Source organism: Lynx rufus, unplaced genomic scaffold (assembly GCF_022079265.1).
Source record: "Lynx rufus isolate CCGP_SWC_20201006 ecotype Redwood Valley unplaced genomic scaffold, mLynRuf1.p SCAF_14, whole genome shotgun sequence".
Lineage (NCBI taxonomy): Eukaryota > Metazoa > Chordata > Mammalia > Carnivora > Felidae > Lynx > Lynx rufus.
Genome location: NW_025814828.1, coordinates 48843285 through 48868809, shown reverse-complemented (window position 1 = coordinate 48868809; position 25525 = coordinate 48843285). Strand labels below are relative to the sequence as shown.

At 37.0% G+C, this 25525-nt stretch overlaps 1 protein-coding gene across 3 annotated transcripts in view; it reads left to right on the top strand.

Annotated features, from left to right (window-relative positions):
- BRWD3 (bromodomain and WD repeat domain containing 3) overlaps positions 1–22764 on the top strand; it is a 250993-nt gene extending 228229 nt beyond the window's left edge. For all 3 annotated transcript variants that reach the window (XM_047076281.1, XM_047076280.1, XM_047076279.1), the window contains exon 41: positions 21814–22764. In XM_047076281.1, the coding sequence (XP_046932237.1) occupies positions 21814–22568 (755 nt within the window). In that variant the 3' untranslated portion in view covers positions 22569–22764. The remainder of the gene's footprint in view (positions 1–21813) is intronic.
- The last annotated feature ends 2761 nt before the right edge of the window (positions 22765–25525 follow it).

The window sequence follows — 25525 nt, the reverse complement described above, 5'->3', positions numbered from 1 at the left end:
ACTTTTTGAGGAGCCATATTGTTTGGTACATTGGCTGCACCAAATTGAATTCCTACCAACAGCAGAAGAGGGTTCCATTTTTTTCTACAACTTCACCAACATCTGTTTCTTGTATTAGTGATTTTAGACATTCTGACAGGTATGAGGTGATAATTCATTGTAATTTTGATTTGCATTTCCCTGATGATCAGTGATGTTGAGCATGTTTTCATGTGTCTGTTGGTCATCTAGATGTCTTCCCTGAAGAAATGTCTGTTTATCTCTTCTGCTCATTTTTAATTGGATTATTTGTTTTGGGGTGTTGAGTTTTATACATTCTTTATATATTTTGGATACTAAACCTTTATCAGATATATCATTTGCAAGTATCTTCTCCCATTCAGTAGATTACCTTTTAGTTTTATTGTTTCCTTCACTGTTTTTTTTTTTAATTTTGATGTAGTCCCAATAATTTAATTTTGCTTTTGTTTCCCTTGACTCAGGAGACATATAAGTAGTAAGAAGTTGCTACAGCTAGTGTCAAAGAGGTTACTGCCTGTGTTCTCTTCTAGGACTTTCATGGTTTCAGGTCTCACATTTAGGACTTGAATTAATTTTGAATTTATTTTTGTGTATGTGTATGGTGTAAGAAAGTGGTCCAGTTTCATTCTTGTGCATGTTTATATCCAGTTTTCTCAACACCATTTGTTGAAGAGACTGTCTTGTTCCCATTGGATATTCATTCCTACTTTATTAAAGATTAGTTGACCATATAGTTACAGGATTATTTCTGGATTTTCTGTTCTGTTCCATTGGTCTATGTGTCTGTTTTAATGCCAGTACCATACTATTTTGATAACTAGAGCTTTGTAATATAACTTGAAAGTCTCTACTTGTGATGGCTCCAGCTTTGCTTTTTTATTCAAGATTACTTTGACTATTCAGGGTCTTTGTGGTTTCACACAAATTTTAGGATTGTTCTAGCTCTGTGAAGAATGCTGTAGGAATTACATTAAATCTGTATATTCCTTTGGTTAGTGTGGACATTTTTACAATATTTGTTCCTGCATTCTATAAGTATAGAATGTCTTTCCATTTCTTTGTGTTGTCTTCAATTTCTTTCATCAGTGTTTTGTAGTTTTCAGAGTCCATGATTTTCACCTCTTTGATGAGGTTTATTCCTATGTGTCTTATTTTTGGTGCAATTGTAAGTGGGATTATTTTCTTAATTTCTCTTTCTGCTGTTTCATTTTCAGTATATAGAAATGCAGCAGATTCCTGTACATTGTTTTTTTTTTTTTTGTCCTATAACTTTACTAAATTTGTTTTGGTTCTAGCAGGGTTTTTTGTGGAGTCTTTTAGGTTTTCTCTATACAGTATCATGTCATCAGCAACTAGTGAAGGTTATATTTCTTCCTTACCACTTTGGATGCATTTTATTTCATTTTCTTGTCTGATTGCCATGTCTGATACTCCCAAGTACCATGCTGAATAAGTCTAAAGAGTAGACATCCTTGTCTTGTTCCTGAACTTAGGGGGAAAGCTCTCAGTTTTGTCTTATAAAGGATGATATTAGCTGTAAGTTTTTCATTTATGGCCTTTATTATGTTGAGGTATATTCCCTCTAAACCTACCGTGTTGAAGGCTTTTATCATGAATGGATGTTGTACTTTGTCAAATGCTTTTTCTGTGTCTCTCGAAATAATCATATGGTTCTTATCCTTTCTCTTCTTGATGTCATGTATCACATTGATTTTTGAATGTTGAACTAACCTTGCAACCCAGAAATGAATCCCACTTGATGGTGAATGAGTCCTTTAATTTATTGTTGGATTTAGTTTGCTACTGTTTTGTTGAGGATTTTTGCATCTATATTAATCGAAGGTATTGGTCTGTAGTTCTGTTTTTTAGTGGTGTCTTTATCTAGTTTTGGTATCAGGGTAATGTTATCCTCGTAGAATGAATTTGGAATTTTTCCTTCCTTTTTTTATTTTTTTGGAGTTGTTTGAAAAGAATCGGTGTTAACTCTTCTTTAAATGTTTGGTAGAATTCCCCTGTGAAGCTATCTGGTCCTAGAGTTTTGTTTGTTGGGAGTTTTTGTTTTATTACTGATTCAGTTTCTTTGCTGATTTCAATATGTCAAAATTTTCTACATTCCTGTTTCAGTTGTGGTAGTTTTTATGTTTCTAGGCATTTATCCATTTTTTCCAGGGTTGTCCAATTTGATGGTACCTAGTTTTTCATAATGCTCTTCATGATTGTTTGTATTTATATGGTATTGTGTGTTATTTCTCCTCTATGATTTGTGATTTTAGTCATTTGAGTCCTTTCTCTTTTTTTCTTCCTAAGTCTGGCTAGAGGTTAATCAATTTTACGGATGTTTTTCAAGGAGCCAGCTCCTGGATTCATTGATCTGTTCTATTGTTGTTTTAGTTCCTATATCATTTATTTCTCCTTTATCTTTATTTTTTTTTTGATAGAGAGAGCAAGAGAGCAGGGGAGGGGCAGAGTGAGAGGTAGAGAGAGAATCATAAGCAGGCTTCTTGCCCAGCACAAAGCCCGATGTGGGGCCTGATCTCACGACTGTGAGATCATGGCCTGAGCTGAAATCAAGAGTCAGATGCTTAACCAACTAAGCCACTCAGACACCCGTCTCCTTTAATCTTTATCATTTCTTTCCTTCTTCTGGCTATAGGATTTGTTTGTTTTTCTTTTCCTTGCTCCTTTAGGGATAAGGTTAGGTTGTTTATTTCAGATTTTTCTTTCACCTTTAGATAGGGCTGTATTATTATAAACTTCCCTCTTAGAACCACTTTTGCTGCCTCCCACAGGTTTTGGAATGTTATGTTTTCATTTTCATGTTTCCATATATTTTTTAAATAAATTCATTTATTTAAATTCAAGTTAGTTAACATACAGTGTAGTTTTGATTTCAGGATTTCAGTGATTCATCACTTATATATAACACCCAATGCTATTCACAAGTGCCCTCAATGCCCATCACCCATTTAGCCCATCCCCCACACCCACCTCCCCAACAGCAACCTTAAGTTCGTTCTCTGTATTTCAAAGTCTCAGGGCACCTGGGTGGCTCAGTTGGTTGAGCATCCACTTTGGCTTTGGTCATTATCCCATGGCTTGTGCGTTCAAGCCCTGTGTTGGGCTCTGTGCTGATGGCTCAGAGCCCAGAGCCTGCTTCAGATTCTGTGTCTCCTTCTCTCTCTGCCCCTCCCCTGCTCATGCTTGCTCACTCTCTCTCTCTCTCTCTCTCAAAAATAAAATAAACATTACAAAAAAAGTCTCTTCTGCTTTGTCTCCCTCTCTGTTTTTATCTTATTTTTCCTTCCCTTCCTCCATGTTCATCTTTGGGTTGCCTAATTCCACATATGACTGAAATTATATGATACTTGTCTTTCTCTGACTTATTTCACTTAACATAATACACTCTAGTTTCCATAGATTTTTATTTCTTTTTTATTTCCTGGTTGACCATTCATTACTTAGTACCATGTTATTTAACCTCCATGTATTTGTGGTCTTTCCAAATTTTTTCTTGTGGTTGACTTCTAGTTTCATAGCTATGTGGTCAGAAAAGATGCATGGTATGACTTTGATCTTCTTGAATTTGTTGAAGCTCCTTTTATGGCTTAATGCATGATCTGTTCTGGAGACAGTTCCGTGTGCACCTGAAAAGAATGGGTACTCCACAATTTTAGGATGGAATGTTCTGAATATATATGTTAACTCCATCTGTTCCAGTGTGTCTTTCAAAGCCATTGTTTCCTCATTGATTTTCTGTTTAGATGTTCTTCTGTCCATCCATGTAAGTGTAGTGTTAAATCCCCCTAGTATTATTGTATTATTATTGATTATTCCTTAATGTTTGTTATTAACTGTTGTTTGTATTTGGGTGCTTCTGTGTAACGTGTATAAACATTTACAATTCTTTTATCTTCTTCTTGGATTGTTTCGTTATTGTCTAGTGTCCTTCTTTGTCTCTTATTACAGTCTTTGCTTTAAAGTCTAGTTTGTCCACTATAAGTATCACTACTTCCACTTTCTTTTGACATCCTTTTTCGTAATAGATGTTTCTCCATCCCTTCACTTTCAATCTGTATGTGCCTTTTGGTCTAAAATGAGTCACGTTGTAGGCAACTTACAGATGGATCTTGTTTTTTCATCTGTTCTGTCACCCTGTGTCTTTTGATTCTGGCATTTAGTCCATTTATTTTCAAAGTAACTATAGATAAATATGTATTTAGTGACATTTTCTTGCTTCTTTTGTGGTTGTTTCTCAAGGTTTTCTTTGATACTTTCTTGTCTTTCTCTCTTCCGTGTTTTGCTGATTTTCTTTAGTGATATATTTTTCTTTTATTCTTTGCATATTTATTAGAAGTTTTTGATATATGGTTACCAACAGGTTTGTATAGCACCTCCTCTGTATAAGAGTGCACATTAAATTGATGGTACACATTAAGTTTGGACACATTCATTACGTCCCTTCTCCCCACGTTGTTGATATATGTTGTTATATTTCATATCCTTTTATCTTGTGAGTTCCTTGCCTGATTTTTTCACAGAAATATTCATGTTTACTGCTTTTGTGTTTTCTACCCTTATATTGTCACTTTTGGTCTCTCCTTTCTACTCAAAGAGCCCCCTTTAATATTTCTTGCAGGGATGGTTTAATGGTCATAAACTTCCTTAATTTTTGTCTTGGTAAACTCTTTATCTTGTCTTTGCTTCTGAATGATAGCCTTGCTAGATAAAGTATTCTTGGTTGCAAATTTTTCCCATTTCACACTTTGAATAATCATTCCACTCCCTTCTATCTTAGAAAGTGTCTGTTAAAATCCCCTGCTAGCCTTATGGGTTTTCCCTTCTATGTCTTCTGTCTTGATGATTTAAATTTTTTCTTTATCATTATATTTTGCCAATTTAGTTATAATATGTCTTTGTGTGGGTCTCATTTTGTTGGGGTGTATCTGTGCCCCCTGGATATCGGTTTCCTTCCCCAGATTAGGGAAGTTTTTAGCTATTATTTCTTCAAACAAATTTTCTGCCCCCTTTTCTCTCTTCTTCCTCTGGGACTACTGTAATACAAATGTTAATATATTTGATGGAGTCATTGAGTTCCTTAAGGTCTCTTCTCACTTTGCATAATTCTTTTTTCAGTCTTTGGTTCAGCTTGAATACATTACTCTGTCTTCTCTTCTACTAATTCATTCCTCTGCTTCTTCCATGTTTTCATTCCATCAAGAGTGTTTCTCATTTTACTTATTGTGCCCTTTATTTCTGCTGTGTTATTCCTTGTCTCTATGTTAAGGATCTCACTCATATCTTCCACTTTCTTCTCCAGTCCAATGAGTTTCCTTATCATCATTGCTTTAAATTCTCTATCAGGCATGTTAATTATATCTGTTTTGCTTAGATCTCTGACTGTGGCCTTTTCCTATTCTTTCATTTGGGTTCTTTCATTTCTCTGTTTCTTCATTTTGTCTGCCTCTCTGTGTCTGTTTGTGTGTGTTAGGAAAGTCAGCTACATCTTTTGCTCTTGAAAGTAGTTACTTTATTAAGAAGAGGTCCTGGAATGCCCTGCAGTGGTGTCCCCTGTTCACCAGAACCTGGCACTTCATGAAAGTATCCTTTGTGTGTTATGTACGCCCTGCTCTTGTGTCTGAGCCACTTTTCCTTTCAATGCAGTCACCTGCACTGTCTTTCTGCCTGTTGTGGGCTGTGCTTGCTTTCTGTGGTGTTGGTGAGAACAGGCAGGCCAGCTCTGAGGGGGTGTGTATGCCAGGCAACTAGGGGTGTGGCAGTGGTGTTAGCAAAATTTGCACTGGGCCACCAGTTTCTTTTTTTTTTTTTTCAACGTTTATTTATTTTTGGGACAGAGAGAGACAGAGCATGAACGGGGGAGGGGCAGAGAGAGAGGGAGACACAGAATCGGAAACAGGCTCCAGGCTCTGAGCCATCAGCCCAGAGCCTGACGCGGGGCTTGAACTCACGGACCGCGAGATCGTGACCTGGCTGAAGTCGGACGCTTAACCGACTGCACCACCCAGGCGCCCCTGGGCCACCAGTTTCATGCTGGATCCTTGAGGTGCAGGGGCACCTGGGTCTGTGTACCAGGGTGACTGGGTATAGCCAGACTTCTGTGGCTCAGCATGGTCAGGCAGCAAGGCAGAGCACAACAAATGAATGTGGTCATTTTGGCAGCTGTGTACCTGGTAGCCCTTAGCCAAGTGCCCAGGCCAAAAGTTTTGGAGTGAGCCCTCAGGATAACTCATAGGCATGGTGCGCTGCTAGTTGGTTAGGTAGCAAGTATTTGTGCAATCCTGTCTCCTTCCCATGGCCCATTGTTTGTGCTAGGGGGCAGGGGAGGAAAATGTCACCTGCCAGCTCCCTCATTTTCAGAGAAGTCCCCCAACACACTCCAAAATCACTATGAACAGATATGTTTCCTGTTTGCCCCCAGTGTTGTGTAAACTGCCGTTTTTATGTTGCTTCTTCGTGGAGGCTGCTATCTCTTTAAGGGCATCACCCAGGTATCATCCTCTAGGGTTGCCCTGTGCTGAGTCAGCTGACTTCAGGCTCCATGATCCAAGTCCCAGTGGTTAAAAAAACACAGGAATTCAGCCCCAGTGGTTTTCAAAGCCAACTATTATGGGGATTAGTCTTCCATATGCGATCTCCCTTGTGCAAGGGCCCATTTCTCTACCTTCTCCATCACATAGATCCCTCCAAGAAACCAGCAGCGTCCCTCCACCTTTCTAACATTTCTAACCTTTCATATGCAGCTTCTTCTCTATATTTAGTTGTGCTGTTTGTTCTTCCAGTCTTTGGGTTACACTTTTTTTAATTGATTTGGATGTTGATGATATATAGTGAAAACATTGAATGGGATGAGATCAGCGTTCTCCTACTCCACCATCTTCCCAAGCTCCTCTCTCCTCTTATCTTTTTCTTTGTCTTTCTTGTATTAATTTTTCTGTTTTAATTCCAGTATAATTAACATACAGTGTTGTAATAGTTTTTGGTATACAATACAGTGATTCAGCAACTCTGTACATTACTCAATGCTAATCATAATAACTGTACTCTTTAATCCCCTTCACCTATTTCACCCATCTCCCACCCACCTCCCCTCTGGTAACCATCAGTTTGTTTTCTATAAGTGCCTCTTGTTTTCTCTTTCTCTCTCTCTCTCTCTTTCTCTCTCTCTCTGTTTTTCTCCTTTGTTCATTTGTTTTTTCTTAAATTCAACATGTGAGTGAAATCATATAGTATTTGTCTTTCTCTGACTTATTTTCCTTACCATTATACTCACTACCTCCATGTCATTGTAAATGGCAATATTTCATTCTTTTTTATGGCTAATATTCCATATGTATACCACATCTTCTTTATCCATTCATCTATCAATGGATATTTGGGCTCTAGGCATAAAGTGGCTCTTGTAAATAGTGCTGCAATAAACATATGGGTGCATAGATCCTTTGTGTTTTTTTTAATGTTTATTTATTTTTGAGAGAGAGAGAGAGAGAGAGAGACAGAATCCAAAACACGCTCTAGGCACTGTGCTGTCAGCACACAGCCCGACATGGGGCTCAAACTCACAAACCGCGAGACCATTAACCTGAGCCAAAGTCGGATGCTAAACTGACTAAGCCACCCAGGCGCCCTGCATAGATCCCTCTGAATTAGTATTTTGGTATTCTTTGGGTAAATACCTAGTAGTGCAATTACTAGATTATAGGGTAGTTCTATTTTTTAACTTTCTGAAGACATTTAATGCTATTTTCCACAGTGGGTGTACCAGTTTGCATTCCCACCAACAGAGCAAGAGGGTTCCCTTTCTCCACATCCTCACCAATACTTGTTTCTTGTGTTGTGGATTTTAGTCATTTTGACAGGTGTGATATCCCATTGAGGTTTTGATTTGCATTTTCCTGATGATTTGAGATGTTGAGTACTTTTTCATATACTTACAGGAAACATTTAATGTCTCACAGTTCTGGAAGCTGAAAGTTCCAGATCAAGGTGCCAACAGAGTGTCTAGTCAGGATTTTCTTCCTGGCTTGCTAATATTAGGTTGCCTTCTTGATATGTCCTCACATGACTCTTTCATTGTATATACACAGATAGGAAGGGACAGGGAGCATTGCTGTCTGTTTCTCTTCTTATAAGTACACCAATTCTAGTGCCTTAGTGCCTACACTTAAGACTGCATTTAACTTGAATGACCTCCTTAAAGGATCTGTCCCAAATTCAAAAACTTTGAGGGATAGGGCTTTAACATAGGTTATTTTTTAAAGTTTTTATTTAAATTCTACTTTATTAACATAGTGTTACATTCATTTCAGGTGTACGACATAGCAATTCAACACTTCCATACACACCCAGTGCTCATCACAAGTGCACTCCTTAATCCCCATCACCTATTTGACCGATCCATCCATCCACCGACCTCTCTGGTAAAACTCTGTCCTCTATAGTTAAGAGTCTGTTTCTTGGATTGCCTCTCTCTTTTCCCCCCATACCCATTTGTTTTGTTGCTTAATTTCCACATGTGAGTGAAATCATATGGTATTTTTCTTTCTGTGACTTACTTCACTTAGCATAATAATTTCTAGCTCCATCTATGTCGTTGCATAAGTAATATTCTATTGTATATGTATATCACATCTTCTTTATCCATTCATCAGTGGATGAGAATTTGGGCTATTTCCATAATTTGGCTATTGTAGATACTGCTCCTATAAACATTGGTGTGCATGTATCCCTTTGAATTAGTATTTTGGTATTCTTTGGGTAAATACCTAGTAGTGCAATTGCTGGATCATATGTTAGTTCTATTTTTTAACTTTTTGAGGAAACTCCATCCTGTTTTCCAGAGTGGCTGCACCACTTTGCATTACCAACAGTGCAAGAAAGTTCCCCTTTCTCCACATATTTGCCAATACCTGTTATTTACTGTGTTGCTGATTTTAGTCATTCTGACAAGTGTGATGTGATAATCTCATTTGTAGTTTTTATTTGTATTTCCCTGATAATGAGTGATGTTGAACATCTTTTCACGTGTCTGTTGGCCATCTGTATGTCTTCTTTGGAAAAATGTTCATGTCTTCTCATTTTTAAATTGGATTATTCATTTTTTGGGTGTTGAGTTTTAGCAGTTCTTTATATATTCTGGACATCAAACCTTTATCAGATATGTCATTTGCAAATATCTTCTCACATTCCATAGGTTGCCTTTTAGTTTTGTTCATTGTTTCCTTCACTGTGCAGATTTTAATTTTGATGAAGTCCCAGTAGTTCATTTTTGCTTTTATTTCCCTTGCTTGAGGAGACATACATAGTAAGAAGTTGCTATGTCCAATGTCAAAGAGATTACCTGTGTTCTCCTCTAGGATTTTAATGGTTTCGTGTCTCACATTTAGGTCTTTCATCCATATTGAATTTATTTTTGTATATGGAGTAAGAAAGTGGTCCATTTCATCTTTTACATGTTGCTGTCCAGTTTTATCAATGCGATTTGCTGAAGATACTATCTTTTTCCCATTGCATATTTTTTCCTGCTTTGTTGAAGATGAATTGACCATTTAGTTGTGGGTTCATTTCTGGGTTTACTGTTCTGTTCCATTGATTTATGTGTCTCTTTTTGTACCAGTACCATATTGTTTTCATCCCAGGAGCTTTGTAATATAACTTGAATTCCAGAACTGTGATGCCTCCAGTTTTACTTTTCTTTTTCAAGGTTGCTTTGTCTACTTGGGGTCTTTTGAGGTTGCAAAGAAATTTTAGGATTGTTCTAGTTCTGTGAAAAATGCTGTTGGTGTCTTGATAGGGATTGCATTAAATATATACATTGCTATGGGTAATATAGACTTTTTCACTATATTTATTCTTCTGATCCATGAGCATAGAATGTCTTTCCATTTCTTTGTTACATCTTCAATTTCTTTTATGAGTGTTTTATAGTTTTCAGAGATCAGGTCTTTCAACTCTTGGGTTAGGTTATTCCTATTTATCGTATAGTTTTGGTGCAATTGTAAATGGGATTGTTTTCTTAATTTCTCTTTCTGCTGCTTCATTATTGGTCTATAGACATGCAACAAATTCCTGTACATGGATTTGTATCTGTGACTTTACTGAATTCGTTTATCAGTTCTAGCAGTTTTTTGGTAGTCTTTTGGGTTTCCTATAAAGATTATCATGCCATCTGCAAACAGTGAAAGGTTTACTTCTTTCCTGCTAATTTGGATGCCTTCTATTTCTTTTTGTTGTCTGACTGTTGGGGATAGGACTTCCAGTACAATGTTAAAAACACATTGTTAGAGTGGACATCCCTGTCTTGTTCCTGACCGTAGAGGAAAAGTTCTATTTTTCCCCCATTAAGGATGATATTAGCTGTGGGTTTTACATATATGGCCTTTATTATGTTGAGGTATGTTCCCTCTAAACCTACTTTGTTGAGCGTTTTTATCATGAATGGATGCTATACATTGTCAAATACTATTTCTGCATATATTGTAATGATCATATGGTTCTTATCCTTTCTTTATTAATGTGGTATATCACACTGATTTGCAAATATTGAAATTCCCTTGCAACCCCTGAATAAATCATAGTTGGTCATGGTGAATGATTCTTTTAATTTATTGTTGGATTCAATTTACTACTGTTATATTGAGAAATTTTTGTGTCCATATCCATATTGCCCTAATGTTCTCTTTTTTTTAGTAGAGTCTTCATCTGATTTGGGATCAAGGTAATGCTGGTCTCATAGAATGAGTTTGTATGTTTTCTGTCCTTTTCTATTTTTGCAATAGATTGAGAAGTATAGGTATTAATTCTTCTGTAAATGTTTCATAGAATTCACCTGTGAATGTATGAATCCATCTGGCCCTGGACTTCTGTTTATTGGGAGATTTTTAATTACTGACTCAGGTTCTTTGCTGGTTATCAGTCTGTTCAAGTTTTCTATTTCATTCTGTTTCAGTTTTGGTAGTTTATATGTTTCTAGGAATTTACCCATTTCTTCCAGATTGTCCAATTTGTTGGCATATTTTTTTCATAATATTCCTTTATAGTTCAATTTCTGTGGTGTTTATCATTATTTTTCCTCTCCCTTTAGTGATTTTATTTATTTGGGTTCTTTCTTTTTTTATTTTTTTAATATTCATTATTATTGAGAGACAGAGACAGAGCATGAGCAGGGGAGGGGCAGAGATAGAGGGAGACATAGAATCCAAAGCAGGCTCCAGGCTCCGAGCTGGCAGCACAGAGCCTGATGCGGGACTCAAACTCACAAACTGCGAGATCATGACCTGAGCTGAAGTCAGACGCCCAACTGACTGAGCCACCCAGGCGCCTGTTTAATTTTTTTTTTTTAATTTTCCTTTCTTTAATGTTTGGGTCCTTTATTTTTGATAAGTCTGACTAGAGGTTTATCAATTTTACTAATTTTATCAGAGCACCAGCTCCTGGTTTCATTGATCTGTTATATTGTTTTCTTTGTTCCTACGTAATTTATTTCTGCTCTAAGATTTATTATTTCCTTCCTTCTGGCTTTAAGCTTCATTTGTTGCTGTTTTTCGAGCTCGTTTAGGTGTAAGGTTAGGTTGTTTATTGGAGGCATTTCTTGCTTCTTGATGTAGGCTTGTAGTGCTGTGTACTTCCCTCTCAGGACCTCTTTTGTTTGCTACATCCCAAATGTTTTGGACTTTTGTGTTTTCATATTCATTTGTTCCCATGTATTTTTTCATTTCTTCTTTGATTTCCTGGTCAACCCATTCATTCTTTAGTAGCATGTTGTTTAAGCTCCATGTATTTGTGGTCATTCCAAATTTTTTATTGTTGTTTACTTCTAGTTTCATAATGTTGTGGTCAGAATAGATGAATGGCATGATCTCAGTATTTTTGTATTTGTTGAGGCCTGATTTGTGACCTAGGATGTAATCTATTCTTTTTTTTTTTCTTTTAGCATGAAATTTATTGTCAAAATGGTTTCCATACAACACCTGATGCTCATCCCAACAGGTGCCCGCTTCAGTGACCATCACCCACTTTCCCTTCCCTCTTATCCTCCATCAACATTCAGTTTATTCTCTTTTTTTTTAACTTTCTTTTTTTTCTAAATATATGAAATTTATTGTCAAATTGGTTTCCATACAACACCCAGTGGTCATCCCAAAAGATGCCCTCTTCAATACCCATCACCCAGCTTCCCCTCCCTCCCACCCCCCATCAGCCCTCAGTTTGTTCTCATTTTTTAAGAGTCTCTTATGCTTTGGCTCTCTCCCACTCTAACCTCTCTCTTTTTTTTCCCTTCCCCTCCCCCATGGGTTCCTGTTAAGTTTCTCAGGATCCACATGAGTGAAAATATATGGTATCTATCTTTCTCTGTATGGCTTATTTCACTTAGCATAACACTCTCCAGTTCCATCCACTTTGCTAAAAAAGGCCATGTTTCCTTCGGTCTCATTGCCACATAGTATTCCAGTGTATTTATAAACCACAACTTCTTTATCCATTCATCAGTTGATAGACATTTAGGTTCTTTCCATAATTTGGCTATTGTTGAAAGTGCTGCTATAAACATTGGGGTACAAGTGCCCCTATGCATCATCACTCCTGTATCCCTTGGGTAAATTCCTAGCCATGCATTTGCTGGGTCATAGGATAGATCTATTTTTAATTTTTTGAGGAACCTCCACACTGTTTTCCAGAGTGGCTGCACCAGTTTGCATTCCCACCAACAGTACAAGAGGGTTCCCATTTCTCCACATTCTCTAGCATCTATAGTCTGCTGATTTGTTCATTTTAGCCACTCTGACTGGCATGAGGTGATATCTGAGTGTGGTTTTGCTTTGTATTTCCCTGAAGAGGAGTGACATTGAGCATCTTTTCACGGGCCCATTGGCCATCTGGATTTCTTCTTTAGAGAAGTGGCTATTCATGTCTTCTGCCCATTTCTTCACTGGATTATTTGTTTTTCGGGTGTGGAGTTTGGTGAGTTCTTTATAGATGTTGGATACTAGCCCTTTGTCTGATATGTCATTTGCAAATACATTTTCCCATTTCGTTGGTTGCACTTTAGTTTTGGTGATTGTTTCCTTTGAAGTGCATAAGCTTTTTCTCTTCATGAGGTCCCAATAGTTCATTTTTGCTTTTAATTCCCTTGCCTTTGGAGATGTGTCAAGTAAGGAATTGCTGCGGCTGAGGTCAAAGATTTTTCTTCCTGCTTTCTCCTCTAGGGTTTTGATGGTTTCCTGTCTCACATTCAGGTCCTTTATCCATTTTGAGTTTACTTTTGTTAATGGTGTAAGAAAGTGATTTAGTTTCATTCTTCTGCATATTGCTGTCCAGTTCTTCCAGCACCATTTGTTAAAGAGACTGTCTTTTTTCCATTGGATATTCTTTCCTGCTTTGTCAAAGATTAGTTGGCCATACGTTTGTGGGTCTAGTTCTGGGGTTTCTATTCTATTCCATTGGTCCGTGTGTCTGTTTTTGTGCCAATACCATGCTGTCTTGATGATGACAGCTTTGTAGTAGAGGCTTAAGTCTGGGATTGTGATGCCTCCTGCTTTGGTCTTCTTCTTCAATATTACCTTGGCTATTCAGGGTCTTTTGTGGTTCCATACAAATTTTAGGATTGCTTATTCTAGCTTCAAGAAGAATGCTGGTGCAATTTTGATTGGGATTGCATTGAATGTGTAGATAGCTTTGGGTAGTATTGACATTTTAACAATATTTATTCTTCCAATCGGAATGTTTTTCCATTTCTTTAAATCTTCTTCAATTTCCTTCATAAGCTTTCTACAGTTTTCATCATACAGATCTTTTACATCTTTGGTTAGGTTGATTCCACGGTATTTTATGCTTCTTGGTGCAATTGTGAATGGGATCAGTGTCTTTATTTGTCTTTCTGTTGCTTCATTATTAGTGTGTAAGAATGCAACTGATTTGTGTACATTGATTTTGTATCCTGCGACTTTGCTGATTCATGTATCAGTTCTAGCAGACTTTTGGTGGAGTCTGTCGGGTTTTCCATGTATAATATCATGTCATCTGCAAAAAGTGAAAGCTTGACATCATCATTGCCAATTTTGATGCCTTTGATTTCCTTTTGTTGTCTGACCGCTGATGCTAGATCTTCTCACACTACGTTAACTTCTAACACTACGTTAACACCACCGTCCACTAGCGGTGAGAGTGGACATCCCTGTCGTGTTCCTGATCTCAGGGGGAAAACTCTCAGTTTTCCCCATTGAGTATGATATTAGCTGTGAGCTTTTCATAAATGGCTTTGATGATGTTTAAGTATGTTCCTTCTATCCCGACTTTCTCAAGAGTTTTTATTAAGAAAGGTTGCTGAATTTTGTCAAAGGCCTTTTCTGCATCGATTGACAGGATCATATGGTTCTTTTCTTTTCTTTTATCAATGTGATGTATCACATTGATTGATTTGAGAATGTTGAACCAGCCCTGCAGCCCAAGAATGAATCCCACTTGATCATGGTAAGTAATTCTTTTTATATGCTGTTGAATTGGATTTGGTAGTATCCTGTTGAGAATTTTTGCATCCATATTCATCAGGGATATTGGTCTCTGGTTCTTTTTTTTTTTTTTTCTGGGTTTCTGTCTGGTTTAGGAATCAAAGTAATGCTGGCTTCATAGAATGAGTCTGGAAATTTTCCTTCCCTTTCTATTTTTTGGAACAGCTTGAGAAGGATAGGTATTATCTCTGCTTTAAATGTTTGGTAGAATTCCGCAGGGAAGCCATCTGGTCCTGGACTCTTATTTGTTGGGAGATTTTTGATAACAGATTCAATTTCTTCACTGATTATGGGTCTGTTCAAGTTTTCTATTTCTTCCTGTTTGAGTTTTCAAAGTGTGTGGGTGCTTAGGAATTTGTCCATTTATTCCAGGTTGTCCAGTTTGTTGGCATATAAATTTTCATAGTATTCCCTGATGATTGCTTGTATTTCTGAGGGACTGGTTGTAAGAAATCCATTTGCATTTGTGATTTTATCTATTTGGGTAAACTCCCCTTTCTTTTTGAGAAGCCTGGCTAGAGGTTTGTCAATTTTGTTTATTTTTTCAAAAAACCAACTCATGTTTATATTGATCTGCTCTAAAGGTTTTTTAGGTTCTATACTATTTATTTCTGCTCTGATCTTTATTATTTCTCTTCTTCTGCTGGGTTTGGGGTGTTTTTGCTCTTTTGCTTATATTTCCTTTAGGTGTGCTGTTTAGATTTTGCATTTAGGATTTTTCTTGTTTCTTGAGATAGGCCTGGATTGCAATGTATTTTCCTCTCAGGACTGCCTTCACTGCATCCCGAAGTGTTTGGAATGTTGTCTTTTCATTTTCATTTGTTTCCATGTATTTTTTTTAATTTATTCTCTAATTGCCTGGTTGACCCATTCTTTCCTTTTTTTTTAAATTTTTTTAACGTTTATTATTGACAGACAGAGACAGAGCATGAGCAGGGGAGGCGCAAAGAGAGGACGAGACAGAATCTGAAGCAGGCTCCAGGCTCTGAGCTGTCAGCACAGAACCTGACGCAGGGGATCATGACCTGAGTGGAAGTCAGACGCTTAACCGCCTGAGCCACCCAGGCGCCCCAACCCATTCATTCTTTAGTAGGGTTTTCTTTAACCTCCATGCTTTTGGAGGTTTTCCAGACTTTTTCCTGTGGTTGATTTCAAGTTTCATAGCATTGTGGTCTGAAAGTGTGCATGGTATGATCTCAGTTCTTTTATACTTATGAAGGGCTGTTTTATGACCCAGTATGTGATCTATCTTGGAGAATGTTCCACGTGCAGTCGAGAAGAATGTATATTCTGTTGTTTTGGGATGCAGAGTTCTAAATATATCTCTCAAGCCCATCTGATCCAATGTATCATTCAGGGCCCTTGTTTCTTTGTTTATTCTCTGTCTAGATCTTCTATGCATTGTTGTAAGTGGATTATTAAACTCTGCAATTACCACATTCTTACAAAAAGGTTGCTTATGTTTGTGATTAATTATTTTATATATTTGGGGCTCCTGTATTCAGTGCATAGACATTTATAATTGTTAGCTCTTCCTGATGGATAGACCCTGTAATTCTTATATAATGCCCTTCTTCATTTCTTGTTATAGCCTTTAATTTAAAATCTAGTTTGACTGATATAAGTATGGCTATTCCAGCTTTCTTTTGGCTTCCAGTAGCATGATAGATAGTTCTCCATCCCCTCACTTTCAATTTGAAAATGTTCTCAGGTCTAAAATGAGTGTCTTGTAGACAGAAAATAGATGGGTCTTGTTTTTTATCCATTTTGATACCCTATGTCTTTTGGTTGGAGCACTTAGTCCATTTGCATTCAGTGTTATTATAGAAAGATATGGGTTTAGAGTCATTGTCATGTCTGTAGGTTTCATGCTTGTAGTGATGTCTCTGGTACTTTGTGGTCCTTGCAACATTTCACTCACAGAATCCCCCTTAGGATCTCTTGTAGGGCTGATTTAGTGGTCATGAATTCCTTCAGTTTTTGTTTGTTTGGGAAAACCTTTCTCCTCCTATTCTGAATGACAGACTTGCTGGATAAAGGATTTTTGGCTGCATATTTTTTCTGTTCATCGTATTGAAGATTTCCTGCCATTCCTTTCTGGCCTGCCAAGTTTCCATAGATAGGTCTGCCACTACCCTTATGTGTCTATGTTTTTAAGTCAGGGCCTGTTTATCCCAGAATTTTCTCTTTATCCTTGTATTTTGCCAGTTTCACTATGATATGTCGTGCAGAATATCGATTCAAGTTATGTCTGAAGTGAGTTCTCTGTGCCTCTTGGATTTCAATGCCTGTTTCCTTCCCTAGATCAGGGAAGTTCTCAGCTATGATTTGTTCAAATACACCTTCAGCCCCTTTCTCTCTCCCTCTTCTTCCTTTGGAATTCCTATGATATGGATATTGTTTCATTTGATTGCATCACTTAGTTCTCTAATACTTCCCTTATACTCCTGGATTTTTTTTATCTCTCTTTTTCTCAGCTTCCTTTTTTTCCATAATTTTATCTTCTAATTTACCTATTCTCTCATCTACCTCGTCAATCCGTGATTTGTGACCTAGGATGTGATCTGTTTTTGAGAATGTCCATGTGCACTTGAAAAGAATGTAAATTGTGCTGTTTTAGGGTGGAATGTTCTGAGTATATATGATAATTCATCTGATCCAGTGTGGCACTCAAAACCATTGTGTCCTTTTTTATTTTGTTTAGATGCTCTTTCCATTGATGTAAGTGGAGTATTAATGTCCCCACCTATTACTATGTTATTATTAATTTGTTCCTCTATGTTTGTTATTAATTATTTTATATATTTGGGTAATTCCAGGTTGGGTACTTATATATTTATAATTTGAGGTGTTCTTGTATTTCCCATTTTATGATATAGTGACCTTCTTTATCCCTTATTACAGTCTTTATTTTAAAGTCTAATTTGTCCAATAAACATGTTGCTGCTCTGGCTTTCTGTTTACAGGAGTTTGTGTGATAAATGTTTCCCTATCTCCTCACTTTGAATCTGCAGGCATCTTTATGTCTAAAATGAATGTGTTGTAGGCAGTATATAGATGGGTCTCGTTTTTTTTTTATTCCATTCTGACACCTTCTGTCTTTTGATTGGAGTGTTTAGTCCATTTATATTCAGAGTAATTATTCATAGATATGTATTTAGTGATGTTTTATTACTTGTTTTGTCATTGTATCTGGAGATTTTCTCTGTTCCTTTCTTGTCTTTCTTACTTTTGGTCCTTCCTTTCCACTCAAAGATCCCCTTTAATATTTCTTGCAGGGCTGCTTTAGTGGTCAGGAACTCCTTCACTTTTTGTTTGTCTGGGAAACTCTTTATCTCTGCTATTCTGATTGACAGCCTTGCTGGACATAGTCTTCATGGCTGCAGATTTTTCCCATCCAGCTTGTTGAATATATCATGCCACTCCCTTCTGGCTTGCCAAGTTTCTGTTTGTTAAAAAATCTGCAGGTAGCCTTACGGTTCTTCTCTTGTAACTTAAGGACTTCTTTTGTCTTGCTGCTTTTAAGGTTTTTTATTTATCACTATATTTTGCCAGTATAATTACAATATGTCCTGATACTGTTCTTCTTTTGTTGATTTTGATGGGAGTTTTCTGTGCCTCCTGGATCTGGATGTCTCTTTCCTTTCCCAGATTAGGGGAGTTTTCTGCTGTTTTTTTTTCTTGAAATAACTTTTCTGTCCCCTTTTCTGTCTCTTCTTCTTCTGGGACTCCTATAATACAAATGCTTTTACATTTGATGGAATCATTAATTCCTCTAAGTCTATTTTTGTGTTCCCTAATTCTTCTTTCTCGTTTTTTAGCTTCATTATTTTCCATTATTTTGTCTTCTATTTCTCTAAATCGTTCCTCTGCTTCTTCCAGCCTGCTGTTCATTGCATCAAGCCTGTTCCAATCTCATTTATAGCCTTCTTCATTTCTGAATGATTGTTTTTTAACTCTTTTATCTCTGTGGTAAGGGTTTACCTGATGTATTCCATTCTTTTCTGAAGCCCAGTGAGTATCCTTATGATTGTTGCTTTAAATTTTCCATTAGGCATGCTACTTATATCTGTTTCACTTAGATCTGTGGCCATGGCCTTATCTTGTTCTTTCATTTGGGATGAATTCCTCCATCATCGTATTTTGTCTTAAGTCTTTGTCTTTGTCTGTGCATCAGGAAAGCCAGTTATGTGTCTTGCTCCTGAAAGTAATTGTTTTATGATGTCATGTAGTTTCCAGTAGCTGGCACTTCAGGGATTCTCTCTGGTGTGTGCTGCTTCTGTTATGCTGTTGTGTTTTAGCTGTTCTATCCTTCAGGCCAGTTTGCCTGCATACGCTCTTCTTGTTTGCAGTGTGTAGTGTTTATTCCTTGGCCAGAATATGGCAAGTTTTAACTAGGCTCTGGTTACCTTATCAAATGCTCTGGTTTCCTGATACTATTTCCACTAGAACTGAAGCCCTGCAGAACTCTGTTGGAAGTTGTAGTTTGGGCAGAATTTTCTGCTGTACTTTTCGGGAAGGAGCCCACCGCACTAGTACTGGTGCAAGCTTGACTGAGAAAGGCAGTCTTCACCAGAGTGCTGTGGTGTGGGATTTGGTGTAAGCACATTAGGAAGCCAGTATAGGCACTGTTCTGATTCCTGCAGCTGGCTCTCTGTTTATGCTGAGGAGCTGGGGAGGAAAATGTCACCTGCCAGCTCTTTTGTTCCCTGAGAGGAGTCTCTGTGAATGCTGCCTCTCAGCAAAACACTCTGAGAAGAGCAAATAATCTCCTACCTGTGTGCCCCAAGCATTTTCTAGATTGCTGTTTCCAAGCTGTCTGCCTCTAGGTTTTTTGCCTCCCTTCTCTCCAGGAGCAGCACAGTGCCTGCCAGGCTCTATCCAAGACAATCCTGGTGCCCTTTAAAACTTCAGGCTTTAGACATGTCGTGTGGTAGGGGCTTGTGCTAGTCTTCTGGGGGATGGGCCCACAGCTGTGCTGGGACTGAGGCAAGCTTGACTGAAAAGGACAGTCCCACTATGTGCATTGGTGTGGGGATTCTCATAAACAAGTTATTTAGCCAGTATTGGGCCTGTGCTGCTTCCCACTGGTGGCTCTGTGGTTTTGCTGAGGGGTAGGGGAGGGAAATGGCTCTGGTCAGCTCCTTTGTTTCTGGAGAAGCTTCTCTGTGAAAACTGCCTCTCAAGAAAGCCCTCCAAGAAGAGTGAATAATCTCCCCTATGTGTGTCCCAAGTGTTCTTCAAATCACTATTTCCTTGCTCTGCCCCCAGGTTGTTTGCTTGCCTTTTCTCCAAGGGCAAGGCAGTGCCCTCAGGTCTGTATCCCAGCCAAGCCTGCTAACCTTTAAAACTCTTGGCTTTAAGCCCCACTGGTTGTAAGAACTCTTGAAAATCAGCCCCTCTATTTTCCGAGCCAATGGTTTTGGGTAATTGTTCTCCTTTTGCATTCCCCTGTGTGCTCTACTCTTTTGTGCCCTTCTCTGTGACCAAGGCTCCCTCCCCTCTGCAGCACCCATGATCCTTTTCTCACCTAAACCATATCTGTGGACTTACTACCTTCTTCAATGTGGCTTATTCTCTCCCTTTAGTTGTGGAGTTTGTTCTGTCAGTCTCCAAGTTGTTTTCTGAAGTATTTAGGATGATTTGGTTATTATCTGGTTGTTTGTGGGACACGATGAGCCTAGGGTCCTCCTACTCCATTATCATCTTTCTCCAGAAAACCAACATATGTATTTTTTTGAGAGAGGAACATAATTCAGTCTATAATACCAAGACTATTAGAGTAATCTTGTTGCTATGGTTACCATACAACCCTAGTCATTGCTCATTCCAAGTTTTTCAGTCCACTCTCCTTTTTTTTCTCCTACCTCACTAGCTGTTCCTTCTCAATTATTTTTTCCAATTCTTCTTTATCTTTAGATGGTTGGAATATCCCAAGTCTCAGTCATCAGCCACCTTCTTTTTCTGTTTGCCCTCTGAATAAGTGCCCTCAGTTCTCTTGACCCTAAATGTCATCTCTTACTGAAAATTTCCAAAATTATATCTCTAACTCTGAATGAGTCTCCCCTGACCTCTTGACAGTTACGTTATCTGCTTTTTTCTTTTTCTTTTTTTTATTGTCTTTACTTGGATCTCTTGTAGTATTTAAAACTGGAACATTGATTTTTTTTTCTACCAGACTATGTAAACCTATTCCTCTTTCAGGATTCTCCAACTTAGCAAAATATCTCTACCATTCAACCAGTTTCTCAGGCCATAAGACCTCAGAGTTGACCTTAATACTACACTTAACATTTGACATCCTATCCATCATCAATTCCTGTCAGTTTGAACCTTAAAAATAAAAAGTTGGTTCTGATGGCTCCTCTAGAAGGAAATAATCTAAATCTAATCACTTCTCATCACCTCTGTTGGTACATCCCATTATCATATCTTACCTAGACAATTGCAGTGTTCTCCCAACTTATCTCTGCTTCCAATCTTGTTCCTTCTATAATCTGTTCTATGTGGAGCAACTGTAGTGCTCCTTTAAAAATGTAAGTCAGATCCTGTCATTCTCTGGTTTTAAAACCCTTCACCACTAGCAGTTATATACCACAACTCTGCTTTTCTCTTACACTCTAGTTACACTGGGTTTCTGTTTCCTCCACTGGAATGTTCTTTTCCCAGATCTCACTTCATTCAGTTCTTTTCTCAGATACTACCTCAATATGAAAGTCTTTATCTAAAATACCCCATGTATACACTTGAGCATTTTTTAATCACCCTCTTTTCTTTTTCTTTATAGCATGTATCATTACTTGAAATTATATTTTTATTTACTTCATTGTCTATCAAGCTTTCCCCACTAAAATATAAATTCAAAGAGCAAGGACTTTGTCTCATTATTGCCTTATTTCAAACTTCAAGCATCATATTAGGTAATCAGTAAATATTTGTTCACTGAGTCAGTGAAATTATTTTGATACATATTCCTAGATAATTCTTTCTAGAGTTCAAGCCCTTGAGATTTCTGCTCAGCTTCATCATTACCCATCATCCTTCCATACTTTCCTCCCTGGCCCCCTAAAAACACAGACAAAAATAAAAACTTCAGTGTCTTCAGTTTCTAACAGATTTAAATTTATACTCCAATACACTCCACGATTTTACCCCATGTATCTTTGGGTGCTAAACATTTTTTGATACAATGTTTATTTTACTTTTGAACCTAAGTAATCAATCTTCCGTGTCAAAGCTTAACTTTAAAAAATTATTCATCTTGATTTAGATCACTCCCTTGATGGACCCCTTACAAATGGTGATGGCAGAGAGCCTCGGACAGGAATCAAAAGAAAACTACTTAGTGCATCAGAAGAAGATGAAAGCATGGGAAGAGAAGAGAAAGAGAAAAAAGAAACAAAAGAGAAATCACATTTATCCTCCTCAGAGAGTGGAGAGTTAGGATCCAGTTTGAGTTCTGAAAGTACCTGTGGTTCTGATTCTGATTCTGAATCAACTTCCAGAACAGATCAAGATTATGTAGATGGAGACCACGACTATAGCAAATTCATACAAACCAGGCCTAAAAGAAAACTCAGAAAGCAATATGCCAATGGAAAAAGAAACTGGAAGACAAGAGGCACAGGAGGAAGGGGCAGATGGGGCAGATGGGGTAGATGGAGTAGAGGAGGCCGAGGAAGAGGAGGCAGGGGACGAGGAGGTCGAGGAAGAGGTGCAGGTGCCACTAGAGGGAGAGGGAGAGGGAGAGGAGGAAGAGGTACTTCTAGAGGAGCCACCAGAGCCAAACGTGCACGTATTGCAGATGATGAATTTGATACCATGTTTTCAGGACGTTTCAGTAGACTGCCTCGAATTAAAACAAGAAACCAAGGCAGGAGGACTGTTTTATATAATGATGATTCTGATAATGACAATTTTGTGTCCACTGAAGATCCTCTGAATCTTGGTACATCCAGATCAGGCAGAGTGCGTAAAATGACAGAAAAAGCCAGGGTTAGCCATCTCATGGGATGGAATTATTAACAGTTAATAAATTTAGAGTAATTTAAAAAAAATTAAATGGCCTTCTACTGCAGGGAATTTACTAGGAAATCTACAAAGCAAGTTGTGTGGGGACTTCTGCTTCCTTTCACATTGGTGCTTTTCCATTATGCCAGTATACATTTTTTTCAAGACTTTTGATCTCCACACTTCATTTATTCAAACAAGCCTTACTTATTAGGCCTTAAATTAAAAAAAAAAATTCTGCCCACATATAGACACACACACACACACACACACACACACACACACACAACACAGTACATCACAAACACTACAGATTTACTACATTAAGGGAGCATTCAGCTTCTTAAGAGTAGCATGACATTTTTATCTCAATGGAATATCCCTCTTTTGCTTTTGTATCACAGAAGTATAGCACCTTCTTACAGAGTTTTATATAGTTTGTTTTTGCCATTTTGATTCTTGTACCCAGTAATAATAACTTTTGCACAATACACCAATCCTATAGGCAGCTATTAAATGTTTACAGTTTCTATATTGTAAGAACGATCTGGATTATTTTACTCTTCCCAGGCTAAACTTTCATTGTACTGAACTGAAGTATATATTTATACTACAGTTTTTTGGGGGTGGGGGGATCTTGATATGCTTTTCATTGATTTGCTTAATTCATGTTAAAGGTGAGAAAGGGTTGGTGCCTTGTAAATATGTAGCAAATCTTTGTGGTGTGTCTTGATGTGTGCATTAACTTTATTAAAAAATAACATTTGAGGTATCGATCTAGACAAGGTGCCAAATGCAAAAGTTTCTTGCATCCATTTTCTTTTTCCTATTATATTTTATTGCATTAATAGAACTCGTGTAGTTTAAAGAATAACATAAACATTTGAAAAAATCCTCATCCACAAAGAATAACTTCTTTGAATAGTAGCTCAGCTACCTCTATTAACTACAACTACTGGAATCGTTAAAGAAAATAGATGCTGTTATTCATTACTGACTAAGGAAAAATAGAACAAACTTGGTAGGAATGAATACTCCTATGTTATAAGCTGAGAGGTTGTTAATAATTGTATTGGCTCTCAAAATAATAGTTGTAATTAACAAACTTTCATAAGTGTAGTATGCTGTACCTTAGGCTTTTCTTAGAACATATTTGTGTAAGTAGACTTGGTCTACTGCTTATGTATCTCTGCTACCACTTACTATTTACAGCTGTGAGTGATTGGTTTTCATTTGAATTTTAAAATGTAACAAAGCAGCTAGTTTGAATTGGATGTTTTGGCTAGCAAGTATTTTGAGTCAACTTTAATAGGTTTTGCTCATACCATTCCAAAGGGTTCTTCTGTTACAATCTTTCAGAAAAGAACCTCATTACACTGCACAATAATATTTGAGTAATTATTTTATAGATTAAAAAAATCTTTAAAACCCTTATGGTCTTGTTTACAGCAGTAGAGTGCACATGATTCCATAAGTGAGCTTGAGTTCCAAGATCAGTTTTACTCCTCAAATTTGAGAGATTGCAAATTCACTAATTTGTTAAATACTTAGATTTTTAAGGTGAGTGGGATAATACTGATCTCTGTTATTGTAACAGCAGATTTGTTACACTTAGATCAGACTTTGGGGATAAAAGAAACTTTTTAATGTATTCCTAGTAATCCCAGAACATTTCTTAAGCTAATGTGTTTGTTTCATGCTTCCAACCATTTTATGCATCTGAAAATCCTTAAGTGCAAAGGAAGGAGTACATACATAACTTTGCTCTTTTGTTTGGGTTGTTCCTGTACTAACAACTTTAAACAGTTTTCACATGCAGTAAGAATGATGTTCAGGCTTTAAGAAAGTATTGTTATGAATTGTTAATGGCACTAACTTCTGTTACTGTACAGTAGATCAAGCTGATTTTTTTTGTTGTAGTCTTGTTTTGTTTTGTTTTGTTTTTTTCACTAAACCAAAACGACTTCTGGTTGTAACTCAGCTGACACTTTTAACCATACTATAGATTCAAAAACATTCACATTTGAAACTCTACCTTTGATTTTTGCTAATTAGACTAATTTTGCATTTAGACTAAATTTGTGCCTGTGTTTTCCTAAAATCAATAACAATTTGGCTTACCCTAATCAAAGTAACATATATTTACTTAAATTGATGGATATACCCAAACATGTATTGTGTGTATCATTTTAGTGTGAAATTTTTTGACATTCTTCTATGAAGAGCTAATCTCTTCAAATGTAGAAGAATTACCATTTGTGTGATTTTAGCTATCTCAAGCTTATTTATAATTTATTTTGAAAAATAAAAATGCCACATTTATTTCCCATATGTCAAGATTTTCTAGGTTTAGATAATTAGAATAATGAGGCTGAAGACATTTTTAAGCACATTTTATATGTAGTGAAATACTGTGAAAACACTAGTGAACAGCATTTTGCTGTAATATTGATTTCAGTTATTAGGATTCAAAAGTCACCAGGGTATGTTAGATGAGCATATTTGCCATTTATTACAAAACAAACAGATATTTTCTGTTTGCATGCAAATTATTTTAATAAGTGTGAAAATAAAAGTTTGAAAGATAGTATTTTTACTTTTATATCTGAACATTTTCCCCCCAATTTATACTTTGCTTTTTTGTAACACCACCTCCTGTGAATGTGTTGTAATTTGTATCACACTGAATATTTTACACTTTAGTTTTTTAGAGTACCTTTAAACCTAAATATCAGATTCAGGCATAGCAAAACAAGTAGGAAATGAGCTGAAATTTTTGAAGAAAAGTCTAAATATTAAGTAAGTTGCTAAGAAATAAACACGTGTGTGAGAACATACATATGTATAAGCCTAATCCTATGCTGGATATTAATAGTCAGTGAACTATAATATTTCTCGTGAATGCTAATAATCTTTTAATTCCCAGCTTTAAGATCTTAGCATGTATATCTGTTTATGAAACAAATTGTGTT